Source organism: Podarcis tiliguerta (genome assembly GCF_965153285.1).
Source record: "Podarcis tiliguerta genome assembly, chromosome: 8".
In the NCBI taxonomy this organism is placed as follows: Eukaryota; Metazoa; Chordata; class Lepidosauria; order Squamata; family Lacertidae; genus Podarcis; species Podarcis tiliguerta.
In genome coordinates this window covers 17,290,565-17,309,758 of record NC_139541.1, presented here as the reverse complement: position 1 = coordinate 17,309,758, position 19,194 = coordinate 17,290,565, and the positions used below count along the sequence as shown (strand labels likewise).

Here is a 19,194-nt window from a genome sequence, read left to right as displayed (position 1 = left end):
CTGGCTTCTGGGATAGCTGCGCAGCCTGCATTCGCTCCATAAGACGCACACACATTTCCCCTTACTTTTTAGGAGGGAAAAAGTGAGTCTTATAGAGCAAAAAATACGGTAGTTATTTCGTTCCGGAGGTCCGTTCTTAACCTGAAACTATTCTTAACCTGAAGCACCACTTAAGCTAATGGGGGCCTCCTGCTGCCGCCGGAGCACGATTTCTGTTCTCATCCTGAAGCAAAGTTCTTAACCCGAGGTACTATTTCTGGGTTAGCGGAGTCTGTAACCTGAAGCGAGGTACCATGGTATGCAGTTCAACAAGGTGGAGTGTAAGAGAAGTGTAACAGAAGCAGCTCAAAAGGGCTTGGTTTGCCTCCAGCCTGCTTTAGAGGAATAGGAGCTATCCTTGGTGCTGAGACCACCTCTTTGGGACCAGACCAGGCATTGCATGATTAGGGGCCAGGGGGGGGGGATGTTCTAGCCACTCACCCTGGATATAGGAAGCTTTATTCCTCCCCCCCCCCGCACTCTAAGGGGAACCCAGATCAGATGCCATTGGTGGGCCTGGCTGGGGTGTTTTGGTCCCTGTCAGCTGCTAAAGAGTAGCACCTGCTCACGCAACAGGCCAGGTGCTGTACATGCAGTGTGGCCGCCCTCAGCTCATGAAAACGCTGAGCTGTGCTATTCCAGACTTCTAGCCATAAATTCTGCTAACCCTACAGCTACAACCCTTCTGAAACCTGGCAATTCCAAAGCCCATGTTGCATGAGGTAGGGGCATATAAATACCACAATCTGAGAGTGGCAGATAGCTGCAAAGCAATCCAGAATATTCTATTTAAGGGCCTGGTTGACACTTGCAGCGAGGGCTCCTGGGAGTTGTTCTTTTGGGGGACGGCCACACACACACACACACACACACACACAGAGAGAGCATCTCCAAGGATCGTTTTCCCGCAGTACGTCTGAGGCCTCAGACCTATTCCTGTCGGTGGGTTGTTGTAAACAACAAAGAGTGGCGAGGCCGCCCAGTCGAGACATGTCTGGATAAAAATAACGTGTGGAAATAGGTTTCACAGCTGCTCCTGTGCAAGTCCAAGGGGTGGGTGTGCGCATAGGGTGGGGGAGTTATTTAAAAAAACAAAAGCCAGGTTGCCAACTTGTTAACTCCTCTTTGGGTGGTTCTCTGTCTTGGGGTGAGGGGTACGTTATCTGCACAGGCTACCCAAACTGTTAGGCAGGATGGCGGCATTCTTTCTTCCCATTTGTGAAGCACCATGAAAAGCCAGGAAAATCTCAGTCATTTAGTCTTTTTTTATTACATTATTTACCACCAAAGGGGGTGGGCGGAGGGTGCCATTTGAATTTTCTGCCGCAGGCACCCAAAAGGCTTGGGGCCACCTCTGAGGCGACTGTGTTTGGAATGTTCCGGAGAGGCCTTTGGGGTTCGCAGTCCCTCCCAATCTGCCTTTAACATGCACACCTTAGAAATAAGATTCCTTCCCCTCCTCATCCGTCAACAGGCTGGCATCCATAAAACACAGCCATGGGGGGGGGGGAGTTTGGGAGGGAGACCCAAAGTTAGGCAAGTGGAGTAGAGCACCATAGAGATCTGGGAGGGGCTGGTGGGCCGAGTGGCTCCTGCTTGCCCTGTGCTCTGACCCCGCATATGGCGGTTTCCATCGGAAGTGCAGGGCAGTGTACGACCAGAACACAAACTAGATCAGGAACTCAACTGACAGACCTCTGAGGTGATCTGGGCAGTGGAATGGCGAGGTTTTCTGACTCCCAATTTTTTAAACCATGGCAAACATCAAAGCTTTTCCCACCAAGGTTAGGTTGCTAAATTGCAGAAAGCAGACTTCTTGTGTGTTGAAAGGGCTTTTGATCTCAGTGTAGTTCTGGAACTCAGAACAAATCCCTAGGCTTTGTCTTGGAGATATTGGGATTTTAGGGGAGGGGACCCCAAAAGCGGATCTTTATGCCTCCATACAAGTATTTGTGTTATAGAGCACATGGAGACAGGCTATCATCTGGGGGTCCTTTCAAGGCCCTCCAAATGTTGGAACCCTCACCTCCCATCACTCCTCATTGGCAAGGCCAATGGTCAGGGAAGACAAGAGCTGTCATCCAACCACATCGGAAGAGACACAGAGGTTTCCCCTCCTCCGTCACTAGAGTGTTAAAGCACCCACTTGACCCACAGTTATCAGTTCCAGCATCTTTTTGGGGGTGGGGTGGGAGAGAGGACCCAATCTGAGCTAACGAAGTATAACCAAAAGAAGACTGCTGCTCTTCTCAGTGGTCAACAAATAATGGATTGGGAAACTCAAGAAGAAGTCACCTTCCAGCCATTGGGAGGACTTGGGTGCTGCCCAGGAGTGCTGCCATCCCCTGTCTCCTCTCTAATCTCTCTCCCCCCCCCCCCCAATGCTAGATCAGACCTCCAGACATTCCTGCAGGAGGGAGGAGAATCCTGCCCCCCGAAGTTCACTTATAGGCATTGGAAGTACGTTGAAAGGAAAAAATGAGTGTGTGTGAGCGAGAGAGCTTTCCAACCTTTTGTCCACCCTATTTGTGGTTACAAGAAGATAATAGCAAACCTCTTTAAGACTAAAGATAAGGCAAAGACCAGCAGGTGGGTGCCTTGGTTTGAAGGTTTTTGTTCCAACTTCCTTGGACCTCGTCAGCAGGCACCCCATTTCCCCCCACCCACGAGCGGCCTTCACCACATGCCCCCTTGCTTGCCCCTCCCTCCAATTGTCCACCCGGCTGTTGCTTCTTTTGTTCAAAGCTGTTATGAAAGAGGACTTCTGGTTTCTGCTCCTGCGAGGGCTTCAGTTCGTCGCCTGGGGTCAGGGAGGAATTGTCATGATTTCCTCCTTGTGGGTGTTAACATCCAAAACCGATGTTTTTTAAGAAAAAGTTTCAAGTATGTACGGCATGTACAGCAGAGGATGACGCCTGAAGGCGGAATATAGAAGTTGGGAGCACGTTTGCTCCTTGGTCATTGCCTGGAAGGATTTCTTCTTCTTCTTTTTCTAAATAATAATAATTAAAAAAAAAAAAAACAACCACCCCACAGGGAGGCTTGGCTCCTGCTCAAGAGTCCAACCAGCTTGGATGAGAGAGAACAGTGCACCAAAAAAGTAACCAAAAATGACTCCCCCCAACCCAAAGTTTTATCTTCCATCTCTTCTTCTTCTTCCTCCTCCTCTTCTTCTTCTTCTTCTCTGCCTCCTCGCTTTCCCCCCTCCCTTCCCCCACAAAAATATAAAAAGCAATAAGTTTACAAAAATAGAAAATAATTACAGCAATAGCCAGAAGGATGAGGGGGGAGGGGGGAGGAAGGGAGGGAGGGAAGGGAGGAGAGAGGGAGGGCGGGCCGCAGGCCATATTATTTGGCTGAGCAGTGTAATATGGTGGGGTTGTTTAAAGCGTCCTCCACCAAGTGCAGTTCTTGACGGTCGACAGTGACGTCTCTTATGCAGCCAACGTAGCCGGTGCTGTAGGCTTTGGGGAGCTTGTGGGCCACGCTGAGCTTCTCTAGTCCTCCTGCAAAAGAGGGCGCAGGTGGGGAAGGGAGAGCAAAGGAGAGGGTTAAGGTGAACTCTCACCTGGCAACACACCTCTTTCGCTCTGTTCACTCACGTCTCCATCGTCCTCCTCTCCCTTCTGTATCGCCCTCCCCATGCCAAATGTACTATGTATTCCTTGGGGCAGAGACCCGACTCTGCGAAGTGCACATGACAGTAACGTCGTTTTCGAAGGAGATCTTCCTTATGGGAAACACAGGGCTGCCTTGGAAAGTGGTGGGCTCTCATTCCTTGGGGGCTTTTGGAACAGAGGCTGGATGGCCATCCGCCTGGGATTCTTTAGCTGCCATTCCTGCATTTCAGGGAGTTGCATGGGGGGTCCTTTCCAACCTCACAGCTATAGGGTTCTATAACTCTTGTGCTCTGCACACTCCAAATCGTGATGGTGAACCATTTACAAAAGATTATTTGGAGAGTGTTAGAAGACAGAAATAAAACTGCTATGTTTCCTCTGAGGAAGATCTTCTTCAAAATGCACTGGGGACAAATGCTCTTTGAACCGAGGCCATCCCTCTTTTTCTTGCTCTGACTTCTACCCAGTGATGGTTTTACTCAGGGTAAACCTGTTCCAATTAATAGACATGGCTAACTAAGTTAGGATTTAACTAAGTTCTACTCAGAGTTAGACCCACTGAAAAGAACAGGCCTAAGTTAGTTGCGTCTGTGAACTTTGACGGGCCTACTCTGAGTGGGGCCTATTTGGTCACAATCCCTTCTCTTTAAAATGCTATGTGCTTCGATGGTGCAACAGCAGCAGCAATTTGGGCCTTTAGTGTGGAGTGTTTTCTTTCACAGTCTATTCTGGAAGCTACCAGGCTACCTGGAGGAGGGGTTTCGCCAGCCAACGCCCTGTGTGGCAGGCAAGTACACAACCTGGGATCAAGTGGGGTTCAACTCACCCAGCCAAAGAGCCCCGTCTGTGTCCAACTGAGTTGCTCCGAGAGGCGAGGAGCCTGTGATGGGGGACTCATTGCCGACCTGCAAGGACCCATCTCGATGCACTCTGCAGAAAGAGGGGGAAACACAAGCAGTTGCTAAAAGGCTCGGGGTTCTGCATGTGTGGAGCGTTGGTTCGTACCAGCTGGAGGAAATTTTGCTTTGCTCTCCTTCTTCCAGAGGGATTTGGTTACCTTTGTGGTAATCGTTCGCCATTCGGTTTCACAGTGACAACCTACCCCCAGTACCTATGACATTTTTCTTTCCTAAGCACCCCACAAACCTTGTAAAAATAAAACAGTAAACATTGTTTGACCAGCCATTTTCCTTAAAATGTTGAAATGTTTAACAACATATTCATTTCGACGGCTTTGCTGAGAGACCAGTTTACCTTTGGGCTCTGTCTCAGCTGTCATTTAGCAGCAGCCATTTTCAGGCTGCAGTAGAGAGCAGGGATGCAAGGCTACTCCACCGGCCTTGCTTAAAAAGCCCAGCTGCTTTTGGCTTGTCTTCCTCTTTATCTATAACTGAGTGGCAGACATCCCATTAGGCTATCCGAACGGCTCCCATCCCAGCGGCTTGTTACAAAGATCTGTAACTTTAAGAACTGGTGCCTGGATTTGCTCCCCCCCCCCAAAAAAAATCTCTTTTTCCTTGCGGGTCATATCTTTTAGACACTAAGCCTGAGAGCTGGGACTGTTTGGGTTTCCTTGGCCCGCAAGCAGCTCTGTGAACCTTTTCGACTGAAGAGTGGAATTTTAAAAAAGTGAAGAATGATTGACTAAGATTGTGTCCTGGTTTTCCTCCCTAATTTCATATATTTCTCATACAAGTGCTTATAAAAATTGCCAATAGCAAGTGGCATGGTTAAAGAGGTGTTTCCTTTCTCTCTCTCACACAGCCGTGGGACAGAATGTGTCTTCTAAAATTATTCTTGCCTTTAGGAATATTAAGAACTAAGACAATTGGGGTGGGGGGAAATTCTGCTACCTGATTAACTGGGGCATCTATTTCTGAGATGTTTTGAAGGAGCGCCTCTTCTAAGATTATTCTGTGATGTTATGTGTGCATTTCCTGAAAACGAAGTAAAGCCTGCTCTTTGCTTCTGAAATGTTTTTACGCTCCTGGAAATCTAAGAGCACTTGATGAATCAATTACTTGGTTCAAAAAAGCTCGCATGACTCATCAATTAGTACCTTGTTCACTGAATGACAGCCCAGGAAACAAGCCTTCATTTGCATGATTGGTTTCAAGGTTTCAGCTGCCTTCAAAGCACCATTTGGGCCCCCTGGATTGAAGGTGGGGAAGACGGTTCTAATATCTACAAGCCCCACTGCAGGCTCCTCCCTAATCTAGCCAATTCATGGACCCTCCTTGCCTTCTAAATGGAGCAGCTAAGGCATGGGCAGGCAAACTAAGGCCCAGGGGCCGGATCCGGCCCAATCGCCTTCTAAATCCGGCCAGCAGACGGTCCAGGAATCAACGTGTTTTTACATGAGTAGAATGTGTCCTTTTATTTAAAATGCGTCTCTGGGTTATTTGTGGGGCATAGGAATTTGTTCATTTCCCCCCCAAAAATATAGTCTGGCCCCTCACAAGGTCTGAGGGACAGTGAACCGGCCCCCTGCTGAAAAGATTTGCTGACCCCTGAGCTAAGGGTGCCACATAAGGTCAGAGGGTAAGGTCCTCTCTCTCCCTTGCCCCATGTTATTCAAGCACACACACACACTCATCACTCCATCCTGGACCTGAAAAGGCAGCTGCAGAACCCACCCACCCACCCACTCCGCTTTAGGTATCTCAGCCACACATCCAAGATAAAAATAAAAACCCAGAGGTGGGCGGGGGAAATAAGATGTTCATGGGGGTGGACTGCCAAAGCCATAGGCATTACAACTCAGTGAAAGGGACTTTTTGCTTGACCCTTCGGGACCTCTTCCTAGAGCGCAGGGTGGACAAGTCTAGGCATGATCTGCCCAAAGGCGGTCTGAGTCACCCGAGGATTATTTTTGTATGTGTGTGCATGACCTGCCAAGCTCTAGGGGTGACCCTTTGCTTCCTTAGCCTCACATGGTGCAGAGGAAAGGAGGAACATTATCTGGGATCGGGAACACCATGGCAGGAAAGGACAAGGGCTGTGGGCTCAGTGGCAGAGCTCCCGCTTTGTATGCAGAAGGTCCCAGGTTCGATTCCTGGCATCTCCAGATAGGGCTAGGGAAGACTTTTGCCCGAGACCCCCCGAGAGCAATTGCTAGTCATCTGGACTACTTGAAATAGGCTGGACAAAGGACTTTCAGAATGGCAATTCCATTTCAGGCAATGTTGCCAGTGCAGACTATATTGAGCTAGATGGATTAATGGTCTGACTTGGCATAAAGCAGCTTATGTTGCCATTGTTTTCACTACTACTATATCCCATCCTTCTTAGAATAACAGAACTCTAGAGTTGGAGGGTTCCCCAAGGGTCATCTAGTCCAACCCCTGCAATGCAGGAATCACAGCTCAATCAGGCAGAGCCCAGGATGGCTGACTAGTTGCCAGTTTGTTACTGGTTTCTGTAAAGCTGCTCACACTAGTGTTTAAAGCCCTAGATGACTCAGGCCACAAACAGCTGAAAGATCTCCGTCCCGACTCAAACTACTGAATTTCCATTCTTCACATAACTTCTGAAGTTACGGCAACTTACCTTGAGTCAGATCATAGGTTCTATCTAGCTCAGTATACTCTACACCGACTGGCAGCAGCTCTTAAGAGGTTTCAGACAGGGAACCTTTCCCAGTCCTAACTTGGCATGCCCAGGACTGAACGTGTGATGTTCGACATTCAAAACCAATGCTCAGCAGGGATGTCCAACAGGTCGATTGCGATCTACTGGTCGGTTGTGGGGTGTCCCTGGTCGATTGCGGGACCCTGACGCCCCCGCAAACAACTTTGGCTCCCTAAGAAAACTCAATAACTCTGGTCAATACAATGGGCAAGTCACTGCCAATGTCTTTTTACTGGGAGTAAATAGCAGTTTCTCAGAAGTTGGACATCCCTGGCTGAAGCAGCTTATGAAGGTTGAAGGAAGAGGCTGACAAATGATACTGTGAGCAAGCATTCTCCCCAAGTGTCCCTCACCTGTATGCTTTGATTTGGATCCACTGGTTCGTGTTGACTGGGACAGTGGAACGCAGGACCATAGGCTTGGAGCCAAGGTCATAGGTCATCTGTACGCGGCCGTCCACAATGGCCAAAGCAATGTAATCTGAGCGCTCCAGTCCTTTCCCGCTCCAGAGGATGAGGCCTTGCGTGGCTTCCGTCTTGATGCTCAGCTCAAAGTGGTTCGACTGCAAGGCCTTCTCACTGCATGGAGATAAAGTGGGGTGTCAGATTCAGAGATGGGGGGGAGGGATCTCCCCACTCCTTGTACACCCACATAATGACACAAGGAGGGAGAGTTGCATTCTCGATGGATGAGTGGATGGTGCTGAGTCCCAGTTCTCAGCGTTGTTTCAACGGTGTACGCCAATTTGAGGTGGAAGCATCACCAGGTGACAACATCCATTCAGAAAACGGGATGGAGTTTGCGTTCTGAAGAACGCTACAAAAGGACACCCCGTTTCACCTTGCAGACTACTGAGGCAACCAAACCACGGAGAAAGTCCCATTTTTTTTTTTAGCTCAGGCCTAGCTTGGCCCTGGGCCTCATATCTGAGAAGGAAATAAGGTTGCTTTGACAAGCATATAGAAGGCCTATAGGCCTTAGAAGAAAGGGCTTTTTCAAGCTTCAACTGCCACAAAGACGCACATGTACCACGCACGTACCACACAACACGAGACACACAACAGCATGGGAAAGAAGAGTGTTTCATCCCCCAACAGACACAGGATACAAATAGGTGGCCAGTGGCTGTTGGTGAATTCCACATTGAAACAAATTCAGAAGCTTTTAGAAAAGTGGGGGAGAATTTACTGAATTGCGAGGTGAGCAGTTCTAGAAAATTATGGGTTCTAGCCAACTACTTTTTACTCACAGGAGACCCATTGTAATTAATGGAGCTTAGCTAGCCATCTTTATTCGTTTCAGTGGGTTTGCTCCACATAGGACCAATTTTGGATAGGACCAAATGTTGAGGTGCTCATTGTTCAGTGGGGTGGGGCAGGATTCATCCTTTTTTATAATATTGGAGAATGACCACTTCTAGTAGATAATGTTTTATTATTTGGATGTTTTGTTTTAAACTTTTGCATTTGCGTTTCTTTAAAAAGACAATGTATCGCTCCGATACATTTCATGTAGTGAGTGACAAATAAATGTAATAAATAATAGTAGGTTAACTGTGTGTTAACTCAAGAGTATACCCACTGAAATTAATGGACCTACATTGGTCATGTCCACTGATTCAAATAGGTCTATTCTGAGTAGGATTAACACCAGCTATGACCCAATAATACCAAATGACCTGAAAGGAGTTCTAGCACCCTTTATAAATACGGCCACTAAAAATGTGTGCAATGCATCAAGTATTTTTAACGAGGAGGACACTAGCCCATAAAGAAGTCTGTCAACGGCTCTTAGCTAAATGGAGCTTCTGTGTCCAGAAGCTGTTAACTAAATAGCCAAGATGGGCAGCCAACAGGCCTTAAAGCCATTCATGTGAGCTACCCAGGGGAAAGTGGAGGGAAGTGGTGGCTGCTGTGCTCTGGTTTTCCTCTCAGGCTCCCCAGGCTGGCCACCGTGGGAACAGGAGGTTGGCCTATCCTAGCTAGCTCGACTTATGTTCTTTTTGAGTCAGGTAGGCTGAAGGACAGGATGCCCTGGGCCAGAGCCAATGACAGGCAGAACTGACTAATTCTAGGTTTGTCCCCATCCTCTTCCTCCTCCCTGCTAAGTTCCACAAGGGTGACACTGAAGCTAAGGAGGTAGAAGCTGGCAGGCAGGGCCATCCCCAGGACTGGAGGGACACAAGAAGGCAGGATGCTGGCATCTGGATGAGGTCGGGGGCAGTGCCAGCCTCAACTGTCAGGGATGCCCAGTTGTATTCACCTAACTCCTACTCAGAGTACACCCACTGGAAGTAACGAACCCAAGTTAGTCACTCGCATTAACTTCAATGGGTCTACTTTGAGTAGGGCTGGCACTGGATACAACCACGGATGCTGATCTAGATTGTGGTCTGATTCATCAGGGCCCTTCCCCTGTTCTTAAAACAGCATCTGGGAATAAGGCAAGAGAAAAACCTGAATGCCATCTCTGACTCTGCTGCCAGCTAGTCCAGGAAGGAGTGGTTACTATGTCATACTTAGATCCTCACTTGGTTGTTTTCTGTTAGAGACGGATGCTCTCTTTAATTTATCTGTTGCGTGAATGGAAATGAGAACCTCTTAATTTGATTCTTCTCATTTGTTCTGGCCTCGGCAGATAACAGCTTTATTAAGGATGATTGGATGCACATTGCTGGTCCCCACCCCCCAGCCTTTCCATTCTTAATTAATTTATTATTATTATTTTGCAAGTTATCTGGATTAGCTTGTTACGGCAATCTAGGTAATTGAAACCAAGCTCCCAAATGTTGCTAAGCTGTTTGGGTTGTCAACTGCCAAGTCCCACTCAGCCAGAGAGCAGGCCCACTGAAATTAATGGCCCCGAGTTCTTCCATTAATTTTAAAGGGTCTACGCTGAGTAGGACTAGCGTCGGTCCCAACCCTTTTATCTTTTTGAGAGGGGAGCTCTGCAGCAGTGCACCATGTGACAGCAACTGGTCTGCAATTGTGACTGCGCACCACCCCATTTTACTGGGTAAGCTTCGGACCTGTATAACCTGCAGAGATTAAGACTAGCAATGGCTGATCCAATAGGGCTCTTCTTACACTCTTTAGTGGAATATTTAGATTTTTAGAGCAGGTATGGGGAACTGGTGGCCCTCCAGATGTTGCTGGACTACAACTCCCACCATCCCTGGCCACCAGCTGTGTAGCTGGGGCTGTGGGGATCTGGAGTCCACAATATCTGGAAGGCCACAGGTACCCCTCCCATCCCCACCATGCAACTGCTTTAGAGATATGGAAGGTTGGGGTGTCATTTCAATGGACCGGCTGTTCCCTCTGCCCTGGTGGAACACAGTAAGCAAAGTACCCAGGTTCCCTCCATCAGTGTCTCTGGCTCGAGATCCCTGGTGCTTTTCAGTAACTGGGAAATTTGGATCACGTCAGCTCTTGTTACTCTGAATCAGGTAAACCGTTCTGTGCAAACCCTGCTCTCAAAGCTCAGAAATGAAAGACACGAACATCTGATTTTTCCCCTCCTCCTTGTTTTGAGCATGATGACCATGTTCAAAACAAGGGGGGAGGAACACGGAAAAAGGACGTCTCAAAATGAGCTCATGGGTAAAGGGCTCTCGCTGAGCTGGGCTCGGTTCTACGGTCTCTGTGATTTATTCATTTTTAGGCTCTTGGTGATTATTATTATTATTATTAAGATGTAACAATGCAGCAATCATGCATAAGAGCCAAGCGGAATGCAAAGGAGATTTTTAAAAGGTGAAGAAATGGTGGCAGCGGAAGCAAACATCTGGACACCAGAGCAGAAGCCTTGCTGACACTCACCTGACATCCAGAGGGTAGTCCAGAGCATCAGGACTTAGAAGCAGGAAGAAAGGGGAGGCATGCAATAAGCGCCCATGGCAAATAGTGAGAAGTGGCCAGTCCCTGCGAAACCTCTGAGAGATCCCAGCAGCTCTTTCTAAATGCAGGACTGTGTCCAGCCTTAGCCCTCCTCATTGGAATTAATGGAGACCGCTAACCTAGGTCCATTAATTTCAATGGGGTCTGCACTGAGCAGGACTTTAAAGTTTGGATGTAACCCGGTGATGTGAGATCTTTGCGAATGAGAAATGTAGTACCACCGGGCAACGCAATGGGTTTCTGCACATCCTGAAATAATAGCCCCTTAAGCTTGTTTACAACAGTTAAGGCAGAAGTGAGAGGCGAGGAATTGAGCCTCTGCGTAAAGACCACCCTTTCAACTCACTTCTGCCCTGGATTTGTTTACATGATCAAGTGGTTGGAACATGATGAAGAATTAAGGGCCTCTATCTCCTTGTTAAATAAAGGCTCTTGACGTACCTTCATTATGTTTGTTCACACGATCAGTTATGAGATAACAAACCCTTGAAGTCACTTTAGTCTGGGGTTAGTCGCGGGGGGGGGGGGGGGGGGAGTTGCAAGAGGTTAAACCAGGGCAGCAAGTGGAAAGGAAAGGAAAGAGCCTCGAACCCACCCACCCCGATTAATTAGGTGCTCGATTTCAAATCAGAGTAAGTGACCACATGTACAGCAGCGTATTATTATCTCAGGTATGCAGGAGGGGGTTTCTTTCAAACCAATGCAAGCATGCGGTGGCTTAAGAGTGATTCGACATTCCAAGTAAAAGGGATGGACCAGAGTTGCCTGCCCATGTAAAACAACAAAGCTTGTTTCAGAAAATAACAACAACCCCAAACCAGCCGTTTTTTAAACAAACTGTGATGTCTCTGATTATGTAAGGCAACCTCAGCAACTATAACTACCTGCTGGTCCCACTTTTTAACCAGAACACAAGGGCACCTTGAGGGTTTTTGGTTTTTTTTGGAAAACACATTTTCAATTCCAGAGATATAACAGAGATCTGTTATTTTTTCCTTTCCGGAATGGGATCTGAGGTCCACCATGGTAGTTTTCATCTGCAAAGATTGTACAGAGACCCTTAACCCCTGCTAAAGCTGGGTCACAGCTGTCAAGTCATCTTGTTCAATGTGATTTGGTGAACAATTTCTTTCTTCTTCTTCTTAATGTTGTAGAGGAGCAGCGAAGTGGGGGGGACTATGATGGATTGTCAACATACTGAAAATCTTTCACTCACTTCTCTCTTTATATGTATTTGAAGTGTTTCTATATATAAAGGAATAAAGTAACATTCCACTGTATTTGTTCTGGATCCAATTTTCAACAATTGGTTAGACTTTTTAAAAAGTCCTTTAGACGTCACAGATGTAGAAAAGCAACTGTGTGATTACTTAGGAGATCCACAGAGGCCCCAACCTATATACGTGTATTATGCCATGGTTCTGAAACAATGTTAGTTTTAATTCAGGTCACTAGTCCTCATGGGGAAAACTGCCACAAGAAGATAAGAAGGCCCAATGTCAAGGGGTGGCATTTCAGATTTGGTGTTTTAGTGCATGAAGAGTTGGAATTCCCTCACCCCAGCCTGTTAGGCCCTTGCATGGATCTGAAGTCCTCACAGAAGGTGTCCAGCTAAACAGTTCTGCTACCGCAATGTGTTTTAGGTATGCAATGGAGCTTCCCCACCCTCCCTTCTGCCCACACCCCCCCTGCAGGCCCTGTAAATTTGCTGCAGATTTACAGAGCACACAGGAGAGGATGGGGAAGCACCATGGCACAGCTAAAACACCTGGAAGGATTAAACACTCACCATCTCTTACACAATGGTCAGAAGACCTTAATGTCTCGTTTATTGATTTTCAATGTACAGTGGTACCTCGAGTTACAAATACCTCAGGTTACAAACACTTTAGGTTACAAACTCCGCTAACCTGGAAGAGTTATCTCGAGTTGAGAACTTTGCCCCAGGATAAGAACAGAAATTGTGTGCCCATGGCGCAGTGGCAGCAAGAGTCCCCATTAGCGAAAGCACGCCTCTAGTTAAGAACAGTTTCAGGTTAAGAACAGACCTCCGGAATGAATTAAGTTCGTAACTAGGGGTACCACTGTATTGTGAACGTGAGCTGACAAACCCAGCGATTGTTTCGTTTTCCCTTTTTTGTGCATTTCCCCCCTTTCCACCAATAAATTCTCACTAAGAGACAAATGTTTTAAAACTCCTTGTGCTAGTGGAACCATTTAGCTGGGATAACTCCCCCCCCCCTTGTTTTTTTGCTCAGTGAGCTGCTGAAAAGATTCAGACTACCGCTCTCTTTTGCATAACCTATGTCTTGGATTATTTCCTGGGTGCTGGGAATGGGGTAAGGATGACAGGCAGCTCTGGTGCTGTGGCTTAAGTCTAATACAGTGCACACATCTGTGTAAAGTGAAGGTGTGGGTGCTCCCCCTGTAGGACCACCTGTCCCGTCCCCCCCACTCCAAGAAGGCTCACTTTCAGTTCTTATTCCCAAGTGAACGGTGGCAGCGACTGAGTGACGTGGTTGGGGTTGGTAGGCGGCAGGATGGTTGATGTGAGATGGAGATTACAGAAGGTGGGGTGGGAGGGAGAGGAAGGAGGTCTACTTACGCTGGGATCTCATTGGTCAGTTGGCTTGAAAACAAAGAAACAAAGACATTCAGGACACAGAGAGCGAGAGAGAAAGTGAGGCGACAGACAAGACAAAAGAGCACAAGTAAGACAGAAACATAGGGTTGTATCCAACTTTAGTCCTAATCCAAGTATTACTACTGTGACAAAGACTGTGTTTGTTATTCATCCTTCACCCAAATGTCCTAGGGCAAACTCCATTAAAAACAAACTGCAACCACAACTAGAGTGGGCTGTACACACACACACACACACACACACACACACACACACACCTTTTAGGTGTCAAAAGCCAGGATAAGGAAATGTATCTTTAAAGGTAAAGGGACCCCTGACCATTAGGTCCAGTCGCAGACGACTCTGGGGTTGCGGCGGTCATCTCGCTTTACTGGCCAAGGGAGCCGACGTTTGTCCGCAGACAGCTTCCGGGTTATATGGCCAGCATGACTAAGCTGCTTCTGGTGAACCAGAGCAGCACACAGAAACGCCGTTTACCTTCCCGCCAGAGGGGTACCTATTTATCTATTTGCACTCTGATGTGCTTTTGAACTGCTAGGTTGGCAGGAGGAAGGACCGAGCAACAGGAGCTCACCCCGTCGCCGACCTTCTGATCTGCAAGCCCTAGGCTCTGTGGTTTAGACCACAGCGCCACCCATCTTTAGCATAAGGCAAAACTCCATAATGAAGGAACGAGAGGCACCTCTGCAGAGTGGAGTTCCACAGCCTAGGGGCTGCCACAGAGAAGGCCCTCTCCCGTGCCACCACCACCCCTTATGCTTCCGAGGGCAGGGCAACTACCAAGAGGGCCCTCTCTGCTGATCTTGAGAGGGTCTGTAGGGAAGGAGGCAGTGATTCCGATAGACTCATTGAAATTTACTATTTTATTTTATATGTACCCTGCCCTTCCCCCCAAAGCAGCCCAGGGGGGCAAACAAGAAGTCATAAAAAAATTAAAATGCCTTAAAAACAATTCCAGTACAGATGCAGACTGGGGAAGATCTCTTGCCTAAAAGGCTTGTTGGAAGGGGAAGGTCTTTCATAGGTGCACAAAGGGCAACAGAAACGACGCCTGTCTCATATTTAAGAGGAGGGAATTTTAAAGGGTGGGTGCCACCACACTATCCATGGGCACGGGGAGCACAGGCCCATTAAGTTCAGTGGGTAGGAGTAAAACTTAGTTGGATACAACCCATCGCAGTCTCCAAAGGGGTGACCAAAAACCAGAGGTGGGGAAGAGATGGGTCCAACGCCCAGAGCATCTGAGCAACGCCTACACACAGAATAAACACACATAAAAGAAGCCCCTGCCCCAGAATGGGTTGCAGAGATGTGTGGTACAGGAGCCAAGATTAAAGACATACAAAAATGTTATTCATGAGACAAGAGAATACACACACACGAAGGTGGGCAGACAGGAGGGCTGGGATTAGGAGGGGATCTTATTGTGCTGCTTTCTTCTGTCACAGCTGAATGAAACTTCCATGTAATGCTGGGGATAAAGAACTATCAGGGACCAGTAGTCAGATTCCTCTTCCATCAGATGATTGATGAACCTGAAGGGCACACAGAGGCACTGCTGCCAGAAGAACCTGTAGGGCCAGTGTCCCACTCCTCCCTGGCCTGAGGATGTGGCGCTGCCACCCTCTGACTCCACTGTAGAAGACCCTGGGGTTCTTCTCCACTCCTCCAGTTCAGACGGTTAAGTGTTAAGCTCTGAGTTCAGTTCCTGCCAACAGGCTTGTTTTTCTACCCCCGCTTTGTTAGTCCAAAGAAAAGGCATTACCTTTTGGTCACAGCATTGTGGTATTCTATGTAGGTCCTGCCATCGAAAGCAATGGCCTCCGCGTCTCCTGCCGCCTTCTCAGTGATGACTGGGGGAGGAAGAAGAAGATGAAGAAGGCAGATTGGTTATGATCGACCAACATTCAGCTCCACTGAATGACTCCCACTGGCAACTGCTGCTGCTGCTTCTAGTGAGATTTTATTAGAGCTTTTTTCATAATACAGTAAAAGACAAAAGAAACTAATCTTAATAAAAACAAAAACAGAGCAAAAAAAGGGGGGGGGGGAGGAAAACACAGAATCCTCTATCAAAAGTAGCTCTTAACCCTTGTCACTCACAGAAAGTGGTGGACCCTCCCAGCTCTCACCTGGGAGCTTCCTTTCCCCTTCCCAGTCTCTTACTCTGGGAGATCTTCACTTCCCTGCCTCTCACTCAGGGTTCTTCCAAGAACCATCCACCACCTTCATGTGTGTGTAATCCTCGGACCCCAATAACGGCCCAGAGCAGAGGACACAAAGAAGAATAAAGGAAAGAAAGGAAAGAGAGGGAAAACGGCTTCTGATTTTCTGTTTGTCAAAGAAATTACAGTCGCACCTTGGTTCTCGAACCGAATCCGTTCCGGAAGTCCGTTCGACTTCTGAAAACGTTTGAAAACCAAGGCACGGCTTCCGATTGGCTGCAGGAGCTTCCTGCACTCAATCGGAAGCCGTGGTAGCCGCGTCAGACATTCAGGTTCCAAAGAACGTTCGCAAACCAGAACACTCAATTCCGGGTTTGTGGCATTCGGGAGCCAAATTGTTCGAGTCGCCAAGCATTTGAGAACCAAGGTACGACTCTAGGATGACATCCAACTACAGTATTCTACTTTATGCTAAGCAGCGTTTTCCCGGTCTTCACCGGCAACTTCTAGCATGCGTGAGAGAGCCGCACCTTTCTCGCAGTGCACCCCGAAGGAGCCCCTCTGGCATGTGCACTCGTAGCTTTCCATGCGAGGACTACACATCCCCCCGTTCTGGCAAGGGCTGGGCTTCTGGATGCACGGATGGGAGCGGAAGGACGAGATCTCGACGGCACCACGGATGTTCTCTTCCTTCAGAATCGGGACGCCTTTTATAGAAATCTGAGCGGGTGAGGAGGAAAGAAGAAGAAACAAAAGAATCAGGGTGGGTTTTATTTTATTTTTTAATTAAAAGCCAGGGACACCTTGCCAGAAAATGAGGAAACCCAGTGATTTTTGCAGGCTTATTACTTTATTTCGTTTATGATTCACTTCCCACATTTCGCAGCAATCTAACAATAAAAAGATACAGTGTTGTTTAGTCGTTTAGTCGTGTCCGACTCTTCATGACCCCATGGACCAGAGCATGCCAGGCACTCCTGTCTTCCACTGCCTCCCGCAGTTTTGTCAGACTCATGTTTGTAGCTTCGAGAACACTGTCCAACCATCTTGTCCTCTGTCGTCCCCTTCTCCTTGTGCCCTCCATCTTTCCCAGCATCAGGGTGTTTTCCAGGAAGTCTTCTCTTCTCATGAGGTGTCCAAAGTATTGGAGCCTCAGCTTCACGATCTGTCCTTCCAGTGAGCACTCAGGGCTGATTTCCTTAAGAATGGAGAGGTTTGATCTTCTTGCAGTCCATGGGACTCTCAAGAGTCTCCTCCAGCACCATAATTCAATACAGTGGTACCTCGGGTTAAATACTTAATTCGTTCTGGAGGTCCATTCTTAACCTGAAACTGTTCTTAACCTGAAGCACCACTTTAGCTAATGGGGCCTCCCCCCGCCGCCACGCGATTTCTGTTCTCATCCTGAAGCAAATTTCTTAACCTGAAGCACTATCTCTGGGTTAGTGGAGTCTGTAACCTGAAGCGTATGTAACCTGAAACGTATGTAACCCGAGGTACCACTGTATTTGCGAAGAGTTTCTGGTCCAATGCAGACTGGGATGTAGATCTCCCTTTTAAAAGGCTCGCTGAGAAACGAAGGTCTTCAGTAGCCCCCAGAAAGACAACAGATGCTGTGTCTGTCTGACGTGTCCAAATGGGAGGGAGGGAGGGAGGTGCCTCCAACCTGAAGGGCTGGCTTGTACCACGTATGGATTAGACCTTCTGATGAGATGGTGTCTGCAGGGGTCCCCCTCCAGCAGAGCACAGTGATGGGTTGGATATATAAGAGTTGGGACAGTCTTTTAGGCATCCTTTTAGGTACCCAGATGTATCGGACTTTGGACACATGTGCAGGTTAACCAAGTCTTAGCACCGCAGAGTCAGAATAGGCCTTAGAGGTCAATTCAGAGAGTGCAATAATGTCTCCCCTTAATCTTCTCTTCTCCAAGTTAAGGAGATTCCATTTCTCTAAGCTATTTCTCGCAGGACTTACTTTCCATAATTCTGCCCATCTTTGTTGCCCTCCTATGAACCTGCTCCAATTGGTTTACGCTCTTCTTGGAAAGGGTTCAGAGGAGGGCGAGGAAGACTGTCAGGTCCTGCAAATGAGCCCCCAAGGAGATGAAAAAAGGTTTTGTTTTGTTTTTTTAAAAAAGGTGTTTATTTTTAATGGATGGTATCTCTAGTAAAAATAGATTGTGAGAATTTTCCACCAGGCAACAGAGCCAGGGATCCTCCCAGAGGTGTTTAGGAGATTTCACTGTGAAACCATAACTTTTTTGACACACAACAAGGATAAGGAGTCTCGCCCCCCCCCCCGGTCTCTCTGTCTGGCATTTGAGACTCTCCCCAGGGCACACCCCTGCACCAACTCTGCTTCACACCCTCCCTGAGTGTTTTTGCCTGGCTGGGATGTGTCCTTGAGCTCCGGTAATGCCTTTTGCTTGCCTGGCTGGAGAACAGAGAGGGATGTGTGTGAGTGTGGGTAGAAACTAGCTTCCTGAACACATAAATTACATTCATTGCTCCATCCACTTTTGCCTCTGGCATGTGGACCTATGAAAGTTGTTCAGAAGGGAATGTGGCCCTCGGGCGGAAAAAAAGGTTTCCTTATCTGTGAGGTACAATAATATCTTATTAAATGAAGCACACACAGCACAAGTAGCCGCAAACACAAACTACGTAGCCCTGATCTCCCTTGAGGAGCACTACTGATTGACAGAGATCATATATGCCTCACCCTCTGGATGGCGCCATCAAAGCTGGTGGAAATAGCCGCAGCACGGGCGAGTTTGCTGAAGTCGGGTGCTCCCCCAACGTAGAGGGGTTCTTTCAGATTAAGGGAGGTGTGAGGAAGCTGGATGGGTGGGGAGAAGGGGAAAGAAAAACACACAGTGAGAAAGGAGAAGACCCAGGTTGTAACTCATGTCCCTCTCTGTCCTGGGACAGAGAAGGAAGCAAGAACCAGAGCTGGGCAACCTCAGGCCTGGAGGCCAAATGTGGCTCCTACCTGGCCCCCGGAACTCTCCTCCAAGCCAGATCTCAATTCCCCTCCCACAGTGGTTTGGCAATCAATTCCTCTTCCCAGGAAACTCTGGCATGAAGCCACAGGTGAAAGGCACCCACCCCCCAGCCCTTTCCTTCCAGGTTCCTACTGTCCCCGTTGCGAGTCATGGCATCAAAGCCACCTCTGGTTGTGTTAAAAAGGCTAAATC

At 48.0% G+C, this 19,194-nt stretch overlaps 1 protein-coding gene across 5 annotated transcripts in view; it reads right to left on the bottom strand.

Annotated features, from left to right (window-relative positions):
• Positions 1–1,292: 1,292 nt before the first annotated feature.
• AGRN (agrin) overlaps positions 1,293–19,194 on the bottom strand; it is a 247,505-nt gene continuing 229,603 nt past the window's right edge. For 3 of the 5 annotated variants that reach the window (XM_083453560.1, XM_083453561.1, XM_083453564.1), the window contains 7 exons: positions 18,720–18,836; positions 16,528–16,717; positions 15,598–15,685; positions 11,111–11,143; positions 7,643–7,867; positions 4,486–4,589; positions 1,293–3,545 (listed from right to left, as the gene is read on the bottom strand). In XM_083453560.1, the coding sequence (XP_083309686.1) occupies positions 3,388–3,545; positions 4,486–4,589; positions 7,643–7,867; positions 11,111–11,143; positions 15,598–15,685; positions 16,528–16,717; positions 18,720–18,836 (915 nt within the window). In that variant the 3' untranslated portion in view covers positions 1,293–3,387. The remainder of the gene's footprint in view (positions 3,546–4,485; positions 4,590–7,642; positions 7,868–11,110; positions 11,144–15,597; positions 15,686–16,527; positions 16,718–18,719; positions 18,837–19,194) is intronic. The other 2 variants (XM_083453562.1, XM_083453563.1) reach the window with 1 other exon arrangement.